Source organism: Hyperolius riggenbachi, chromosome 10 (genome assembly GCF_040937935.1).
Source record: "Hyperolius riggenbachi isolate aHypRig1 chromosome 10, aHypRig1.pri, whole genome shotgun sequence".
Lineage (NCBI taxonomy): Eukaryota > Metazoa > Chordata > Amphibia > Anura > Hyperoliidae > Hyperolius > Hyperolius riggenbachi.
In genome coordinates, this window is record NC_090655.1 from 29,140,822 (window position 1) to 29,161,577 (window position 20,756).

The 20,756-nt window shown below is 43.4% G+C and overlaps 1 protein-coding gene across 1 annotated transcript in view; it reads left to right on the plus strand.

Moving 5' to 3' along the window:
- Positions 1–20,756, plus strand: part of LOC137535246 (alpha-2-macroglobulin-like) — a 151,568-nt gene that overhangs the window by 45,598 nt on the left and 85,214 nt on the right. Inside the window, exons 10-15 of the mRNA XM_068257060.1 lie at positions 3,113–3,222; positions 4,269–4,427; positions 5,747–5,977; positions 8,073–8,139; positions 9,423–9,568; positions 10,369–10,518. Coding sequence (XP_068113161.1) covers positions 3,113–3,222; positions 4,269–4,427; positions 5,747–5,977; positions 8,073–8,139; positions 9,423–9,568; positions 10,369–10,518 — 863 coding nt within the window. The remainder of the gene's footprint in view (positions 1–3,112; positions 3,223–4,268; positions 4,428–5,746; positions 5,978–8,072; positions 8,140–9,422; positions 9,569–10,368; positions 10,519–20,756) is intronic.

A 20,756-nucleotide genomic window follows, 5' to 3' on the forward strand; every position in this document is an offset into this window, starting at 1 on the left:
CAAGTGAGTGACAGTGGCTGTTAGGGATGGTCATAAATGCCATTTCCATTTCCGTTGACATTTCCAGTTTACAGGTGTCTTTCCGATTTGCAGACGCATGTACATTTTTTTTTTGTCAATAAAGTTAGTTTATTGTAAAAATAAAAATAAAATGCGGAATCCGCTCTTTTTTGCAGATGTACGCTATTATACGGAAAGCACATTTCCAATAAGAAACCAAAGTCAACTTCTGAAGTCTTTGATTGGTCCAATGCTGCTGAAGTCTTTTGATTGGTCTAAAATCTGATTTCTGCAGAAAAAGGCAGCATTCTGTGATTGGCTTAAAATTTGCAGTGGTCATTTTTATTTCGACGGAAAAATTCTGCATTCTCAGATTGTCCTAAAATAACTGCAGTAATCTGATTTCCGTTCTGCATTCTGGTCCAGTGCTTCTGAGTTGTGTGATTTGGCTAAAATGTCCAAGTTGCAAGTAATGTGGTTTTTCTGTACAATTCCAATTTCCACATACGGCTTTCTGCCACAGTAAGTCCATTTCTAATCAGAAACTTGGAAATTGGAATTCCATGTAAATTTTCCGACCATCCCTAGTGGCTGTGTGTTAATCTGTGTCTGTATTTGTCACTGTGTGTGTGTGTCTGCACGTGTCTGCACGTGTGCGTGCATGCGTGCGTGTGTGTGTGTGTGTGTGTGTGTGTGTGTGTGCGCGTGCGTGCGTGCGTGCGTGCGTGTGTGTGTGTGTACGTATACATATGCTTGATGTTTTTATCTTCCTCCCTCTGTGTGGCTGCCGAGTGTATTTCTCTGTATAAGGTGTCTGCATAAAATACTAGGAAATAAAGCAGACAGCTCAGAATTCTCCATTTTACATTGCAGCTAATAACACTCTGCTTAAAGTGAACCTCCAGACTAAAAATCGACTTAGCAGCACTGAAAAGGCCTGGTGTTTCTTTAACAGTTTCACAGCATCAGAAGTTTGTTTCTCTTATACAAGCCTCATTTTTAGCTGCACAGAAGAAAACTGCCCGGGCATTTTTCCCCTGATGCTGTGCAAAGAATGATGGGATTTCTGATGTTGTTGTTCTCGTTCTGCTGTTTTGGTACAATTTTTTTTTTTTACATTTTGAATTTGACATTTGAAGCCTAGCGTGTGCAGCTGGGAGGGGTAATCAGGACACAGGACAGTTGGAACTGTGTCTCATGCTCCCTGTCACCTCCTTTCAACCAAAAAGATAGCTGCCCCCATGACAAAGATGGCAGCCCCCATGAATCACAAACATTTGCCTGTTCTTTTAAAACAGGGTGGGTAAGAGATTATATTACCTATCTATTCTAATTACCATAACTAATGTCACTTAATGACAGTATGTTTGTTTAGGCTGAAGTTCCCCTTTAAAGAGGAACTTCAGCCTAAACAAACATACTGTCATTAAGTTACATGAGTTATGTTATTAAAATAGATAGGTATTATAATCTCTTACCCACCCTGTTTTAAAAGAACAGGCAAATGTTTGTGATTTCATGAGGGCAGCCATCTTTTTGGATGAAAGGAGGTGACAGGGAGCATGAGACCGTTCCAACTGTCCTGTGTCCTGATCCCTGCTCCCAGTTGCTAGGCAACAAGAACAGCATCCGAACTCCCATCATGCTTTGCACAGTATCAGGGGGAAAATGCCCAGGCAGTTTTCTTTGATGGGGAGGAGCTTAGCTTTTGTGCAAGCAAAAATGAGGCTTGAATAAGAAAAATAAAGTTCTGATGCTGTGAAACTGTTAAAGAAACACTTAGCCTTTTCAGTCCCACTGAGTAGATTTTTAGTCCGGTGGTTCACTTTAAGGACAGCTAAGTCCAGGTGATAATTCTTCACACTCTTTACAGTTGTCATTACTTGCATTCCTCTCTGTGAATAAACATCCTATCCTGATGTTTAGCATTGAATCAGATTCACTGAGACAGCCCCATCACGTGTTTAAATACTATAGATACAGTAAGTATGTAAGGCATAGGTATTTTAACAGGGAAGTCACAGCTCTAAGGTAAAGACTTCAGTCAGGTAGTGAAGAACCTGGAGTATGGAAATCTTTTGGAACATTAAAGAAGGGTATCAGGCTCCCTCATCAAGACCCCTAAAAACTTCAATCCAGGGCAGCCATCAGGGGGGGGGGGGGGGACAACTGACACTGCAGTGAGGGGCCCAGTGCTTCTGGGTCCCTGGGCCCCCCAAAGCGCTGGAACAGTCACATGTGCCGGCTGCGGGCCTGTGGCACACTAACCAGCACACCGCGTTCCAGCATTGAGAGAAGAGTGACATCAGCGCTTGAACGTGGGGAGCAGATGAGTAAGCCCACTACAGCGGACTTTCTATACTGGGGCACTGGCTACAGGCTACCTGTACTGGGCCACCACCTATACCTAGCTACCTATACTGGGCCGGGGGACAAGCTGAGACAAAAGGGGACAAGAGGTAACACGGGGAAAAAAGAGGGACAGGGGGAACAGAGGTGGACAAAAGAGGCACAGGAAGAAAAGAGGGGGACAAAAGAGAACGGATAAAGGATAAGAACGGACCTACAAATCCCTATCTCATTTTTTTAACCAGGGACTACCTGTATTTTGCCTGTATTTGGCTCCACTCACAACATGCCATGGCAACGCCCACTTTTTGCTGCATCATGCAGTGCATGCCGCTTTCTTCAGTGTCGGAGCCATGCACATTTTTTGCCGCGGCGCACTTCGCGCACGGACATGGGGGTGAGGTGGCTAGTGGGCGGGCACAGCAACCAGTGGGTGGGCCCAGGGATGGGGGGGCCCCGGCTTGATGATGTGTGAAGGGCTCCAACATTTCAGAAGGCGGCCCTGCTTTCAATCACCCAAAGAAGATAAGAGCAAAAGAGAATATTGGTGAACTTTATAAACTGTTTCAAAATATGATGTTGGTCTTTTTTTTTTTTTTTTTAATTAAAATATTTGGGGAAGAAGATTTAATATTACTGTTAACAAGAACAAAATGATGCTGAATAGCCAGATTGTGAGATTAACCTATTCGGTCAGATAAAAAAACAAGAGTGCATACCATATATCTTCTGTCACACTAGTTTTTCATGTTTTTGTTTGAAGGAATTGAGTTATCTACAACTAGTACAACTCGTGTGTCCAACGTAATAAACAAGGTGTCTTTTGTTGATGCTGATGCCAACTACAAGGCTGGGATCCCCTACAATGGAGTGGTGAGTTGAAAATACTTCTGCCTGATAGAAAACCTCAGTGCCAGATACTAAAATAAAGAAAAAATCAATACTTTAAAAAGGAACTTTATCACTCTATGATCCTCAATCTTTTCTATCTGACACTTTGGTCACTCCTGGCACCATCTGTAAAAAAAATAAGGGATACGATTAGCTGATTTTCTCAGCATCATGCACTTAGGGATCAACGATGACCTGTAGTGATAAGCAGAAATTACACCTATGCATAATTACGCATCGTAATCCTAATGCAAAATTTCAGGGGAAATCGTAATTCATTTTGTATGTAATTCTAATGATTTGTAATTTTGCATAATTTTTTTGTCATTTTGTGCTGACTTTAGCGGTTAAAAGCAAAGCCCCCATACATGCTATTGCCACCGATGCTACATATATTAACCCCCTTGGCGGTATAAAAAAATCCGCCAGGAGGCAGCGCAGCAGTTTTTTTTTTTATTTTATCATGTAGCGAGCCCAGGGAACGGGATTTCCTGGAGGGCTTCCCCCGTCGCCAAGGCGACGGGGCGGGATGACGTCACCGACATCACTGACGTCGGGACGTCATTGGGAGTCCCGAACCACCCCTCAGCGCTGCCTGGTACTGATTGGCCAGGCAGCGCACGGGGTCTGGGGGGGCGCACGGTGCGACGGATAGCGGCGATCGAGCGCAAAGTGCTAGCTGCGTGCAGCAAAAAAAAAAAAAATTAAACAAATCCGCCCAGCAGGGCCGGAGAAAACCTCCTGTGCGGCTTACCCCGAACTATGTTCGGGGTTACCGCCAAGGAGGTTAAGGAGAATAGTGGGTACAAGTCAAAAAATATTTTTTCAAAAACACCTTGTAGTTTTTTGAGAAAATTGATTTTAAAAATGAAAAGAATAATGGTTTTTAAGCTGTCCTTTTTCTGAGTTTAAAAAACATTTTTCTTTGAATTTTTACAGTTGATTTTCTTGTTGAGCAGAACAAATCACTTGGCAACGTGTTTAGTGTATAAACCCTAATTCTCTCCTCTCTGTTTGATCTTGCTCAGATTAAAGTTGTGGATGCTGGTGATGACGCAAAGCCTGGTGTCAAGGTTTATCTTAAAATTAAAGGCGAGCTGTTCCCAGAGGACTTGGTGACAAATCACAAAGGAGAAGTTTCATTTACTCTCAACACAACCGAATGGCAGAAGAGTATATCCGTATCGGTACTGAAACCTGCTTTTTGATATATTTTCCTGGTCTTGTTTGTATACAGTTACAGGTGTGAGGTGCAAGCTAATGGTGCCCCCCCCCCCCCCCCCTCCAATCCTCCAATTTTTTTTTTGCAGAGTGTAAGCAGCGGAGCATTCTCATCTGTCCAGTTGGTGTGCTCCTCCTTTTTCCGTAAAGGAGATCGGCGATCCCCGGCCTCTGATTGGCCGGGGATCGCCGGCGTTTGATAGGCTGAAGCCTATCCTAAGCAGCGCAGGACGGATTTCCGTCCTGCGCAGCCCAGAGGGAGAGGGAGAGGGAGGGAGAGGAAGGGAGGGCGGAAACCGCTGCAGACGGGGGCTCCCCCCCCCCCCCGCAACACAAACATAGCCGGCGGCGATCAGACCCCTCCAGCAGGACATCCCCCTAGTGGGGAAAAAAAGAGGGGGGGAAGTCTGATCGCCCTGGCTGAAACCTGATCTGTGCTGCGGGCTGGAGAGCCCACGCAGCACAGGTCAGAGCAGAATAGCCTGGTCCTTAAGTGGTTAAAGCGGATCCGAGATGAAAAACTAACTATAACAAGTAACTTGTCTATATATCTTATCTAAAGTTTAGATAGTTTAGACAGCAAATCTAGCTGCAAACAGCTTTAATAGAAAATTATTATTTCTTCCTGTGATACAATGACAGCAGCCATGTTGTTTGTATACATTACACAGAGGCAGGCTTATCTGCATCTTGAGCATTCAGCCCCCTCCTCCCTCCTCCCCTCTGCCTCTGAAATCAATGGCTAGTAACACCTCCTCCTCCTCCTGCCTATACTGAGCTCCCATGAGCCCTTGCTACTGCCAAGGCTCTCTGAAAACCTGTGGGAGTGGTGTATTTAGTTTATAGGGAATTAGAGTATTAAATAAAAAGTATTTGGCGTGAGGGATGCCCTATAAACAATAGGAAAGGAACACAATTATGCAATGAGTAAAAGTTCACCTTGGATCCACTTTAACTATCCCTCAGTGGGTCTCACAATCTAATACGATTCATAGTCATTTGTCTATGTATGTATAGTGTAGTGTATGTATTGTAGTCTACTCTAGGGCTAGTTTTAGGGGAAATACAATTAACTTATCTGTATTTTTTATGTGGGAGGAAACTGGAGTGTTCGTAGGAAACAGACACTGACATGGGGAACATACAAGCTCTGTGCAGATAGTGCCCTGGCTGGGATATAAATCTTTCTTTATCAGTAATCTTGCTTTTTCAGTTAAGTCTAATTTACTATTTGGAGATTGTTTTACTGAAAATGAACAATGCATATACGTGTCTTCTTTTCAAGGTAAAAACAAACTTGACGCTGCAGCCATACGTTTCTGGAGTCATGGTAGCTGAATATGGCGAGGCACGCATGAGCATTAAACCTTTCTACTCTACCAGCAAAAGTTTCCTGAAGCTCCACTCTGTGGATAAAGTCCTCCCTTGTGAAGGTCAGAGGGAGGTTCAGGTGCAATATATCATTAAACAATCAGAACTGATGAAAGAAGGTGACCACTTGGATCTCCATTATTTGGTGAGAACCTGAGTGCACTATACATACAGGAAATTCAAATGTGGACCTAGATTGAGAATAGGCAAAAAGTAAACACGTCAAAAAGTCCCATCTGGAGGACAATTAACAGTTCACAGTCTTATCTATGGACACATACATGTAATTAAGGCACCAGGATATTTGGGCGCAGGGCAAAGCCAAAACACAGCTCACCCTGCTCCTGAAAATGGTCCGGCAGTGTTAATTACTATTCCCCCTCCAGGCCACCATTGACACCGGGGAAAGACGTAATTTGTCTTCCAGCTATAGCTGTTGGTTGATTTACGCTGTTTTTATCATTATTTGGGCTCTGTCTTTTGACAGCACCCGAATTACCGACTGAGAGCAGTCAGGGCCGGTTTAAGCAACAATGGGGCCCCAAGGCAAAATAAACCTGGGGGCCCCCCAACAGATAACCCGGAACAACAATCGGCATTAAGGGACCGTTTTTGCAGCTGGTATAGTCAGGGTGTGAAGCCCCAATCGGTCGGAGGTCCACATTCTGGCTACCCCAGCCTGCAGGGGTGACAAGGGGTTAAAGAGTTTCAGGAGGGGGGACCCCACATAATTTTTAAAAAAAATATTCCCACACTCTAAACATAAAAAAAAAAAAAATAGGGAAAAATGCCAGGGATCTTCATAAAGCCATATTGCGGCTGTATAGCGATCTCTGGCCAAAGCACTGTAGCTGCGTATGGACCCCCTGGAAACCCCGTCAGGAAATTTATTGCTCTTTCTTTTGATACATGTAAAATTACACTACCGTTAGGTTTGCTACTAAAAGTGACATTTACCGCATTTAAAAGTATACTTTTTTCCTTTGAAACTTTAAAATCGATTTTCTCAAAAACTATAAGATCTTTTAGAAAAATTGTATTTTCCTCTTATTCCCAATGATCTCCTTAACATATTCTGCAAATTTAGGGTTTCTAGCATTTAAGGTGGATTTGCTATTAACCATTAAAGTCGCGGGTTTTTAAATGTGTATTTTTTTTCCTTTGAAACTTTAAAATCGATTTTCTCAAAAACTATAAGGTTTTTTTGAAAAATGTTTTTTTTCCTCTTGTAGCCACTGGGAGCCCCTACAAGCTCTGGGGTCCTGGGGCAATTGCCCCCTTTGCCTCTATGGTAGCGCCGGCCCTGAGAGCACTGCTATAGCCGTAATTCACATTATGGCCTATGGAGGCGCCCACATTTCCAAGGCTGTTTTTGCCTGACTCATCTATGGACATACATACAATTACCAAAACTAACTGCTTGTTTTTGTGAGCCTCGTGGGATGGTGGGGTGACAAATAAATAAGGAGTATAGAAATATGGGGACAACCATATTATTATTCTTTGTGGCACAGACTAACCAGCAAGCTCATGGTGACCCAGAACTCATTGGAGTGTGTAAGGGACTACAATGGTCCTAAAAGCCCCCTTACTAAGATGTTAAGAAAAACAAAAGTTTGCTTTCCTAAAACAGAAAGAATTTGCGATAATTCAGGTTGGAGTGAGCTTGAGATGTCTCCCAGAGCACCACTGCTGAATATATGCAAATTAACCATTGTACCCTTAGAAGCTAAACACACCTCCAGAACCGCTGGAATGCAATGATGTGTCAGCTTGTTAATTTGTACAGAGCCATAATAACCCAAAATGCATACAGACTGTTTCGGATTGTTTGATCCTCATCAGTGCATGGCATGGATTAATTTGGCTCTATGGAGTAGGGCTTGTGAATCCGAGAGGCACAGACTAACCAGCAAGCTCATGGTGACCCAGAACTCATTGGAGTGTGTAAGGGATTATTCTTTGTGAATTGACGTTTATGAGGTATCCACCTCACAAGTCGATAATTTACCTCCTAGTCGCTAATTTCAGTTTTCCATGCGTTAACAGCCTTAGTAAATTAAAATTAAACAATATGGTAAACTTCACTGTTTTCTGCTTTATCGCATGTAGTGATGCTTTTAGAATTGAAGCCATTGACTAATAATGATGAAAATCTGTGTACAGCACATAAAGAAGAAAGCCAAAGGAAATTTTCATCTACATTCCCCTTCATTTTCTTCTGGCATTCTGTTTTATAGGTTACTTCCCAAGGATCTATAGAGGATCATGGATCTGTAGAAATTAGCACAGTAAATAAAAATGAAGGTAAGATAACTAAATGTATCAATTAAACAATAGTTTTTTTAACTGAAAGTGGGCCTGAACTTTTTGTTCATTAAAACGAAACTACGGGCTAGTTAGGTAAGGGTTGGTTCCCATTCCTGCCTGCGATCATGTTCAGGCCTGCGATCGTGATTCAGCGGGTGAAATCGAATTGCTGCAATTTGCACTTGGGATTCCTGTACAATAGAGCAAGAATCACAATGCAATTGCCCCTGAAACGCTGCATGCAGCATGTTTGCAACTGATCGAAATCACAAACACTGCAGTGTGAATGTATCCATAGAGATACATCAGCAGCAGCACTATACTAATCACCTGCCACTAGCCCTCACATCGGGGTTGATTTCACTAAGATTACTTATTTTACACCTTAACTGTAAGGAGAGCTAATGCATGAGATAAACAAATAAAGAGAGATAAGTGGAGGAGGAGAGATAAACCGTGAGTTAAATCACTTAAGGAGAGATAAATAATTAGTTATTTTAGATAAGGAGAGATAAATCATGAGTTAAGTAATTTAAGGAGAAAAAAATTGTAAGCTAATAAGTAAAGTGAGATAATTTAATAGAAATATTTTGTTCATCAGTCCCATTCTGTCTTGTGTTGCTTACCCGCCCCTGTATATAATTTTAAGAAATTTTCCTGTTACACTTCTTCAGTTGCAGTTAGTGAATGTGTGCTCACTGTTCTTGAGTAAGGAACATCAGAATCAGAAATCTTTTAATCGCCAAGCACGACTGGGTCGTACCCAGAAATTGGGTTTGGCACATACAATTGCATAACATAAGCAAAACTGTACCCACGCATGTCAAAGGAAGAGGCCACCACAGGTTAATTAACCTGGATGATGTCCTATTGCACATTGATGCATGCTGTGTTCCATCCCCACAACACTTCCTGTTTCACAGTGGAAGTCCTGGCTGTGAAACAGGAAGTGTCAGGAGGATGGAGTGCAGATTGAAGTGCAGCAGCAAGAGGGCAAATCCCAGGTAAATTAACCCTCTCTGTGGCAACCCCCTAATCTGATACAAGTGGGTACAGTTTTGTTTCTCACAAAAGACACTAGCTAAAATGTGTTTTTCTCATATAAGCTTACTTCAATGCATTTAATGGAAGTGAATATTCTTATGCCCATATACTGTATTGTCATGAATATTATGATCTCAATGTAATTTTTTTTAAATGTTGCCCAGTTTTATTTCACAGTATTGTTTCTCGGTTCCATAAACTTGCTAACCCATTACACTCCTATTCATCTTTTGCAGACCTTCATGGCACGACTACAGTGAAGTTTGCTTTACACGCAGGCAAGTCCTCTACACTTCGGGCCCTTGTGTATATTTTGTTACCAGGTGGAGAGATTCTGGCTGACTCAGCAAATTACAAAGTACAGAGGTGCTTTACGAATAAAGTGAGTAAGATACTGAATTAATCTTTAAATAATCCCAGTACTAATGCTGATGGTCGTATTCTTGACACTCAAGTTGTGTGATTTGAAAACATTTGTGAATAGTTATTTGCAAGTGCCTTCCTTGTTTGTTTTGTACATTTTTCAGTGGTGCTCAGCAAGATTTCGGATGTCCGAACTACCCAGATAATCCAAACTTTTTCAACTATCCGAACTTTGAATAGCAAGTCGGATATTTTTTAAAATCCGAATAGACTATCCGAGCAAACTCGGATTTCCCAATCGAAATCCGAAATCCGGGCGCATAGTTTCTTCAGATATCCGAGTAGAAGCCAAAATCGCCTTGAATGTCAAAAATCCCTTTCAAAGGGGGAGAGAGAGAGAGAGAGGAGAGAGAGAGAGAGAGAGACCTCCAAAAGGGGTTTTTGCCATTTGAAGAGACTTTTTGAAGCATTTTAAGCCATTTTCAGGTCACTTCCAGTTTTCTATCCGGATATCCGAATCCGGCCAAATATCCAGGATATTGGGTTCAGATATCCGAGTTTACTCGGATACCAAAAAGTTTGTATTCGGATATCCGATTCGGATCCGGATATCTGGGTATCCGGATCCAAATTCAATTCGGATTTTGAAAAGGGGTATCCGAGCAGCACTGATCTTGATACATGATTAATAATTTGTAAACACGTCTTGCCAGATTGTATACTTGTGTTTATTTTTCTGTATCCAACATGTTGAATTCTAGAAAAAAAAATATAATCAACATTTCTTACTGTGTTTTTTTTTTTTTTTAATCTTCCCAGGTGTCAGTTGGGTTCTCCCCAGAGGAGGTCCTCCCAGGATCAGAGGTGTCTCTCCAGGTTCAAGCTGCTCCTGGCTCTCTGTGTGGCCTCAGGGTGGTGGATGAGAGTGTGGTTTTAATGAAACCAGGGAAGGAGCTGACAGCTGACAAAGTAAGTGGAGAGCAGCAATGTTTGCTTGGAAATGTCGTTTGCCATTTCACGGGCATGGAAGTGTGGATCAGTGGCTGCAATCATCTGTTTGTGCACAGCTTCTGTGTGCAGCATGCCCAAAGCCCATTAAAGTGTGCATCGATCCAACCCAAGAACATTTCTAGAGACTGCTCCCTGGTCCTATATATTGTTTGCCCCCCCCCCCCTCACCTCACCAGCACCCTACATAGTGTTTTCTACATGCACTTCTACATGTACAACCGTGCTGCACCCACGTGAGAGTGGTCATGTGTGCACAGTAGCACAGAGCCACTCATGCACAAACAAGAGCATGGCCTAGATCTGCTTTTGTTGGATTTCTTCATGGGGTCCATGAGCAGCAATGAAGGTCCACTCCAGGGGATGCTGTGGGAAGCCTCTACAGGATCCAGAGGCTTCCCTCTGCTTAGGTCAGTATGTGTTTTTTAAGCCCAGGTTTGCCTCAGGTACACTTTAACCTCCCTGGTGGTAACCTCGACCTGAGCTCGGGGTAGGAAAAAAATGCTGCAAGCGGTAACCATAAGCTCAGGTCGGGGTAGAGAATTACATGCTTTTCAATGTGTTTTGGAGTCCCGCGTGTGATCGCCGCTGCGCAGCGGGACTCCAGCCTCCCTTGCCTGCTAACTGCTGCTGTCTGCGGCTTCTCTGGCTGCCGGGATCCCCATATCCCTGCTCTTGTTCTGGGCACCCGGCGGCCAATCAGTAGGGCGAAAATGGCAGTGGCGTCATGACGTCGGTGGGGGGGTGGGGCTTATTTTTAAAGCAGCGGACCTGAACTTAGCAAAAATAAGTGATCCCATATATATATTTGTATAGTGATGCTCGGATCCCTCTTTTTCAAAATCCAAATTGATTCTGATCCGGATAGCCAGAAATCTGCATCTGATCGGATATCCGAATCTGAACCGTTCTGGTCTCCGAATAGATCCGGATATCCAAACCCATTATCCGGGTAAATCCGAATTAATTCGGATATCCAGATTGAAAACCGGAAGTGGCCTTTAAATTGCTTCCAAAACGTCTTTTATAGTAAATGATGCATGAAGCATCATGTTTTTTTTAAAGTAGATCCGAGGTGAACTTTTACTCATTGCATAATTGTGTTCCTTTCCTATTGTTTATAGGGCATTCCTCATGCCAAATATTTTTTTGTTTTTGTTTTAATACTCTAATTCCCTAAAAACTAAATAAACCACGCCCACAGGTTTTCAGAGAGCCTTGGCAGTAGCAAAGGCTCATGGGAGCTCAGTCTGGGCAGGGGGAGGAGGAGGTGTTACTAGCCATTGATTTCAGAGGCAGAGGGGAGGAGGGAGGAGGGGGGATTAGGTCTAAGCTTTAGATAAGATATATAGACAAGTTACTTGTTATAGTTTGTTTTTCATCTCGGATCCGCTTTAAGAAAAACAGTAATTGTTTATGTGGGGAGTTATAATACAAAATAAAAAAAATAACTGTAAATTAACATCAGGACTAGGTTCCAGACAGAGGTCGTGCAGCCCACATTGTGTCCAAAGTCCAACGCACAACTGAGACATCACAGTTTTCAGCTCAGACACCTCAAAAAAATTACACAGCAATTGTGTTTTGGGTTAAATATAGGTGGTATTGGCAGCAGTGGCCTGTGGCACCCTGGCAGTGGGAGCAGCACAAGCAGCAGGAGTAGGGCAATGCAGCAGCAGCAGCAGGTGTAACGTGTGCCAGGAGCATGCCGGAGATTGTACCATGGCATGTAGCGTTGGTACCACGGCTGTAAAAAAATTGTGAACCAGGCTTAGTTAGTAATAGTTGAGTGCCTAGTGGCGGAATGGACACGGACGCAGCAGAACTGCTGATGGTGGCAGCAATGTTACTCTCTCCTCTTGGCCTTACTGCCCCTCCCCCGGCTGCCAGTGCCAGCAGACATTGAACAACTTATATGTGATGATGTCACCAGATGATGAGGGGTACTTGTACTTTATCAAAATCGGGGTACTCTACTTGGATTTTAAAGAAAATCAGTGGTGGATAGTAGCACAGTAATATAAGTTCACCTAACGGAGTGACAGACACTGAGTACAAGAATGTACACTAAGGTCTTCATTCACAAAAGCATGCTAACTGTTAGCATGCCAGTAAACTTCCTCTTCGCACGTGTTTAGCACGCGTTAAGCTTTACGCGCACTACTTTGCGTGCAAAATCAGCTGCTTCGTGTGCTAAGTAGTGTGATGAGCATACTTTGCACGCGAGGCAGCTGATTAAATAGCACGCGAACAGTAACAGCTTTGCCGTGCAAACTGCTTAGCACCCTAGTTAGCATGCCCAACGCCTTTAGGCGTGCTAACTAGGTTAGCACCGCTTTGTGAATCGCGCCCTAACTGTCTATCTGTCACACTGACTCAGCACTGCAGCACTACAGTAATGTGTAGTAATTAATAATAAAACTAACACAGTACTACTCTCTAACAACTAACTAGTAGTACTAACTAACTACACAATAACACAGTAATCCCTAACCTATACTGTAGCTAAGGCTAATAGTAGGCCAGCAGCAGGCCTGGCCTGCGAACACACAGGACCTAACTACTAGCAGCTGCTGCAACACAGATTCTGACTGTAACTGACTGAAATCACAAAATTACACACGCTAGCTAACTAAAAAGACAATAAAATAGTGGTATAGTACAGGTGTTTATGTGCACAAATGCTAGGTTTTCTCACAGACAGTGACAGTATACAGCACTTGCTTAGCCAAACAGCACTGGAGATGTCTCTCAGTGAGCAGTTACAAGCAAGGACGAGATTATCATCATGGGTCCTGCCTTATATACAGGAGGGGCTGGCCAGGGTTCCCCTCTGTGATTGGTTGCTAGGGCTTCGGCTGGGAGCCCTCTGATTGGCTCAATGAGGTCATGGAGCCCTCTGATTGGCTCAATGACATCATGTGTGTAATGCTATTCGGATCTGGGTACCCAAACTAGATATCCAGATTGCTATCCAGATTCCGCATGCGTTTCCGGATCCAAAATAATTTAGCCAGCTATCCGGAATCCGAATCCGAGGTCGGATAGCTGAAAAAGTTTGGATAATCTGGGTAGTTTGGGTGCCCGGAATCCGGATGAGCATCACTGTACATGTATATTTATATACATATATATGTATATACATGTGTATATTATATATATTCTTCTGCCTGCACCGATGTCTGCCTGGATTGTGACTACTCTTTGCCTGCCTCTTTGCCACAATTTTTTCAGTTTATTCATACATTTAATTAATAATAATTTGTGTTCAAGTCTTTTATTTATATGCAGATTGCAGAATGTCTACCAGGCTTTTATTCTGGCATATTTTGGTGAGTTATGACTTAAGAATTGGAGGCCTACAATTCTTGAAAAACAATGTACTGCTTTTGACTCATAATTCCAGACAGAAATTCACCACCAGGGAGGTTAAGTCTTGTACACATGCTAGAACGTTCTCAGCCACAGTGGTTTAGGTCTGCCTTTTCCAAGAATCTAGTAATTGTACAGCGGCCCAGATGCTCTACCGAGAGATAAAGCACAAGCCAAGCCTATTGTTCTCTTACTCACAACTCCCACTTCATTCTGCACTGGACCACCATAATTGTTGTCCCCCTACTTAACAATAAATTGTGTCTTCAGGCCAGTGGCAGTGCTACACTGGGCCACGCTGGTGCACTGGCCTCCCTGGAAATCACAGTGCCCATTTGAGTGCACCCCCCCGCCCCCCCCTTCCACTCAGTAACATACAGTTAACTGCTTCCAGGTTCCAGCAGTTACACTGAACAGGATAAGGTCTGTAAAAAAAAACTCTTAATGTCAGCCTGAGTCTATGTAGGCGATAAGTAAACTAAAGGTCTTATCTATTTGCCATAAATACCTCACAATCCTTGCAAGATCCCTTGTAATTAATGTATCTGGATGACACTTATATTTTCAAGAAAAATCTATACCTCCTTCTAAATGTTTGTTCTAGCATTGTCAGTCAACAGGAATAGTCTGAAGAAGGTTTACTAGCTGAAAGCTTACAGGATTTTTTTTGTTTTGTTTTGCCTTTTAAATTAGCCAATAAACTAGAGCTTGTATTTTACATACACTTTACATGGTAGTCCTAATTCAAGACTTCCTGTCTGTAGAATACTGTAAGGCTTGGTGGTGTATTCCCCTCAGTCAGCATGCAACGCATGAGCTGACGTGAAGGAGGTACACACACTAGCACAAGGAAACAGGCTATCCCTAGTATAGTGGAGGGGAGGACTGACTCCAATACGAGATTGTGGCGCACAGAGCCGGTGCAGATCCGACAGCCACAAACAATACCTTCGCGATAACGTCTCAGCGCAAGGTAGCGCTGAGCGCATAAACCAGAACTGAGGAGATCAGGATAGGTAGACAGAATGAACGCTTGCTAGCTAGCCACTACTTAGTGACAGCAAGCGTCCACAACAAGACAGACTGGAATGAGGCAGCCAATGCGTTGCAGCGATGGCGTGCCTCACAAAGACAGGACAGGATAGTCAGGAAATAGCAGGATCAAGATAGATGAACGTAACACAGACAAATATATGATCACGATACGCGCAACCTACCAAAACGTGCTGGAAAGCTGACTAACTGCACACAGGATATAAACAGTTTGTGTACGTATACATCAGCGACACTGATGTATCAACGTAACACGAATACAAGGAAAATAATAAACGTGCTGGTATGCATATATATTGGCAATGAACCAATATATGATGCAAAGACCAGCAAAGTATCTTTAGAACAAGAAACACGATCGGGGGCTGAAGCAACAGCAAGACAGGCTTAAACTGAAGCTATGAAAACCCGAGGAGTCCTGCAGGAAGCGGATCTTTATACTGAGGTCATCCAATGGGAGCAGACATGCAGATTCCCACACAGGTGAATGATAATCAGTCACAAGCTGACAGCAGGGAAAGGCAGACAATGCTATGCAGCTTGCATGGAAAGAGATCAGAACTGCCTGAGCTGCAGCACTACTACTTCCAGCAATACCTGCTGCAGCAGCGATAATGACAGTACCTCCCCCTTTAAAAGCGGATTCCAGACGCTTTTCAAAACTGAAATTCCCAACAAAACAGTCTGACTGATAATTCATGATGACCGGGACAGCCCGGCAAGACCAAATTCCAGAATCAGTCCCCACAAGACTGGACCCATCAGAACCAGAACCTACAGAACCATACCCATCAGTACTACAAGCCCCAGTGTGACACCCATCAGAACCATGATTTCCAGAAGAAAGCCCTCCGAAACTCCCTGAGCGATACCCACCGCCTTCCAGGAACCGTTCAAAAATGCCAAAGCCTTTGCAATGCCCACCGGGACTGTCTTTACCAACACAAAACCCACTGTTGAACCAGTCCAAGGCACCAGGACAAGTTTCCTCAGAGATCTCCCAGAACACTTCGAAGCTCCAAAGAGACCCCCATAGGTCAGAACGCCCCTTAGGCTCACATGGAGAACTATCAAGAACCCCTATGGAACCTAGGGCACTTCCCGAGTCAGGGCCACAAGGACAAACATCAAGATCAGGGCTTTCAGAGACCAGAACCATCTCTGGGCATGCAGGCAGACTGGCAACATCAGAACATGTTCCCACTAAGGAAGCATCAGAGCACGCTAACACCTTAGACACACTTGGGCATTCTGGCACACAAAGAACATCTGGGCACACTGGCACAAGAGAAACCTCTGGGCATGTCAAGGAACTGTGAGCCTCAGGGTCAGCCAAGACAGGACCAAAACCAGGACTGGCCAAAAAAAAATCATCATGACTAGACTTCGCAACTATTGGACTTTCACACAAGAATGCAGGATCAGACTTAGATGTCGCTGATTCCAGCAAAGTCAGTAACAAATCAGGTTCAGGGGCACTAACAAGACAGGACAAATCTTCTGATGTATGCACTGAACCAGATAGGGACTCCACAACTTCCTCTGGACTGGACAGAGACCCATCTAATACACTGGATTGGAGCTCATGAGGGGCTGCAGAACAAGTCAGTATTGCAGAAACCCCCACTGGACTAGGCAAATCTGAGGAATTCCCTGGACAGGAAGGGAACTCCGGAATCTCTGCCACACCGGCCAGAGAATCAGAATTTTCCAAGATACCAGGCGGGTTTTCAGGAACACTTACTAAATCAGACTGAAATTCTGAGACTTCTGTTGTTATTTTGTTGTTATTTTGAGAATCAGAATTATCCATGTTACAGGGCAAGACTTATGAAACATTCAGAGGACAGGGCTGGAGTTCCTCGGCTGTTACAACACTGGAGAGGGACTCAACAACATTGGTTAAATCAGACTGTGTACAGGGCAAGGTATCTAAGACACTTGCTGACGAGGACAATATTTCAATGACTTCTGCTTCATCAGACAAAGATTCATCAAATTTTATTAGAGCAGACTGTAATTCCAAAACAGCTGCTAAACAAGTGAATATTGCTGCAACACCCACTGAGGTAAGCAGTGCCTCAGAGTCTTCTTCTAGAGGGTTTGAAGTATCCAAAGTACTGGGTGAAGCATAGGACTCTGCGACCCCAGCTTCACTGGACAGGATCACTGAACAGTCCATATTGCAGGGCAAAACCATGGAAGCACCTGCTGGACAGCATAAGGATTCTGTGACCTGAGCTTCATAGGAGAGATCTACTGCACAATTCATGGTACAGGGCACATTTACTGGAACATTTTCTGAACAAGGTAATAATTCTGTGATTTCAGGTTCACATAGCAGATGCTCTGAGCTATTCACGAAACTAGAGCGAGGTGTAGAAACAGGAAGATCAAGACACAATGTTTGCGCATCTGAATCACCATTCATTTGTAAAATTGGGAAATTCAGATGCTGGGGTTCTGAGGTTTCTAGGCAGGATTGCTGGGACTCAGAAGATAATGTAATGCATCTATTGGCATCTGCTGGATCAGACAGGAGTTGAACTTTATTAACACAGGTAATTTCTGCAGAAGTGTTTGCAGAGGCAGGAAAGATTTTTCTAATGTCTGTTTCACTGAACAAAGAGTCATGAGTACTGGCTAGACTGGACTCGGAAGTCAGCAGGACCTCTGAATTCTCTGCTGAGAAATTTGCGCAGGGCAAGGTTAAGAATGTATCATTGGCTTCTGTTTTAGTGGTAAGTAACACTGAGTTATCCATGGTACAGGGTGGAATTGCAGGAACTTCAACTTCACACAAAAAGAGCTCCGAATCACCTGCTGAATCAGCCAAAGGTGCTGAAGCAGGCGGGTCAGAACGCCAAATTTGCGAATTCGGAGTCACATGAAAATCATCCAAAATCAGTTCCCATACATCAATCAAAGGAGCCACACAGTCATACCTACACACACCAGTCTCTATTAGGTTATAGGCCGACTTAATGCCTGCATTCAATACCATTTCACTTTTTGCACTGTAAAATTGACAAAATGAACTTGAATCATTCTTCCATTCACAGACCAGGGCTTCCAGCTCTCCCCTCTCGAATGGAGGATCCCATGCATACTTAACAGCGAAACATTCCGGCTGATCACAGTTTGCAGATATGATTGTGGCAGGCACATGTATTGGGTTAATTAGCAGGTGATTGGCAGATTCCTTATTCTTAAGAATCTCCAATACCTGTAGCAAGTGTTGAACTGTACTGTATGCAAACTTCCCTTGGTTCACAAATACGTTGATTTGTTCAATACTCTGTAATATCTCCTCATAATCATACTCAGATAATTCTTTTAAACAAAAATCTTTATTTTCCCTAGCCAGTGATGAAAGTTCATTAGTAGTTTCATAAGTCCATTTAACTCCCCTGAAAGACAATTGCATTTCATTATCTGTTAATGGCAGAATCTCATTATACGTCTCAGTCGCTAAGGGTAACGACTCTGCAGATCGGACACGTTTCTTAGAATGTTTGCGTTTTGCCTTAGACCCTGCTGCCTTTGGTGATTTATTCAAAGCTGCAGGAAAATTATCAGGAACACTCTCTGCTTGCTGATCATTTTTGCAAACATTTGAAGGGGAAGCTGATTGGCCTGCTGCCAGGAGTTCATTTAGAGGAAAAGGCAATGGATCTATGCGCAACCAGTTATGGATCACAAACGCTAGAAATTCCAGCGGTCTCTCTTTCAAATCGGAATGATCGAGAACATCAACTGCCCACTGAAACAATTCCCCTTTAAACAAAAGATAACTTAGCTGGAGTGCCCAGGTTGAAACAGGAGTCGCTTGGAGATCGGGATTGGCCAGGAACTTGGCACATTCAGAGAAAAACTCATTTTCTATTTCAGAGTTAAGTTCTTCAAATTTCTTAAAGGAACAGGAACCATAATTAACAGTGTCATACTTTCTGGGAATCCCCCCCACAATGGGGATTGGTAATGGGGTTTTCATAATGTAAGGCTTGGTGGTGTATTCCCCTCAGTCAGCATGCAACGCATGAGCTGACGTGGAGGAGGTACACACACTAGCACAAGGAATCAGGATATCCCTAGTGTAGTGGAGGGGAGGACTGACTCTAATAGGAGATTGTGGCGCACAGAGCCGGTGCAGATCCAACAGCCACAAACAATACCTTCGCGATAACGTCTCAGCGCAAGGTAGCGCTGAGCGCATAAACCAGAACTGAGGAGATCAGGATAGGTAGACAGAATGAACGCTTGCTAGCTAGCCACTACTTAGTGACAGCAAGCGTCCACAACAAGACAGACTGGAATGAGGCAGCCAATGCGTTGCAGCGATGGCGTGCCTCACAAAGACAGGACAGGATAGTCAGGAAATAGCAGGATCAAGATAGATGAACGTAACACAGACAAATATACAGTAAGTATGTTTTCCTAGTGTATTACAATTACAGCTATCAATGAAACTATTTGTAACGTCTGACTAACATATGTATATATCGGCAATGAACATGACATAAGCAGGAACGCTGACTAGGACTGGAGCAGTACAGGAAACAGGACTCAGAAGGATTCGCTATCTCTTCGCAGAGATGAACGCAATCCACAAACGGTAACAGAACAGGATTCAGAAGGATTCGTTATCTCTTTGCAGAGATGAACGCAATCCACAAAGGGTAACAGAACAGGATTCAGAAGGATTCGCTATCTCTTCGCAGAGATGAACGCAATCCACAAACAGAACCAGGAGCAGGGTAACTAACTCAGCACAGGTGATCACGATACGCGCAACCTACCAAAACGTGCTGGAAAGCTGACTAACTGCACACAGGATATAAACAGTTCGTGTACGTATACATCAGCGACACTGATGTATCAACGTAACACGAATACAAGGAAAATAATAAACGTGCTGGTATGCATATATATTGGCAATGAACCAATATATGATGCAAAGACCAGCAAAGTATCTTTAGAACAAGAAACACAGTCTGGGGCTGAAGCAACAGCAAGACAGGCTTAAACTGAAGCTATGAAAACCCGAGGAGTCCTGCAGGAAGCAGATCTTTATACTGAGGTCATCCAATGGGAGCAGACATGCAGATTCCCACACAGGTGAATGATAATCAGTCACAAGCTGACAGCAGGGAAAGGCAGACAAAGCTATGCAGCTTGCATGGAAAGAGATCAGAACTGCCTGAGCTGCAGCACTACTACTTCCAGCAATACCTGCTGCAGCAGCGATCATGACAAATACAAGCTCTAGTCTCCAGCAATGCTTAGCTACTTAGAAAAGGAATAACATACACAGTTTTTCTCTCCCTTCTGCCTCTTCCCCTTCCTTATTGACTCCTGAGAAACAGGCTGGAGGCTGGAATGATTTGTCTGTTATCTGTCCACACAGGAGAAGGTTTATAGTGAGAAAAGCATGAAGCATGTTAGCTGAGTATATATGTAGACCGTAGCTAACTTTTTTTCCCATGATGACATTTTTTTTTGCTCAAATGTAAATAAAGGCTGAGAATTTTTTTTCCCTACAATAATGCCTCTTGTACATGGTCTTATTATCTTTTGGTCTATTGGGAGACACCTATGTCATTTCCCATCACACATTTATTGGTGGTTGAATAAAAGTAACTTTAAGTCAAAATTTTCCAGGGGTATGAATAATTATGGGCAGCACTGCAAGTCCACCCCAAATTGCTGCCCAAGGGATTGAGTTCCAATCCCTGCTGTTGCCAATATCTCGGCATGTGCACGTACCTCTAAAC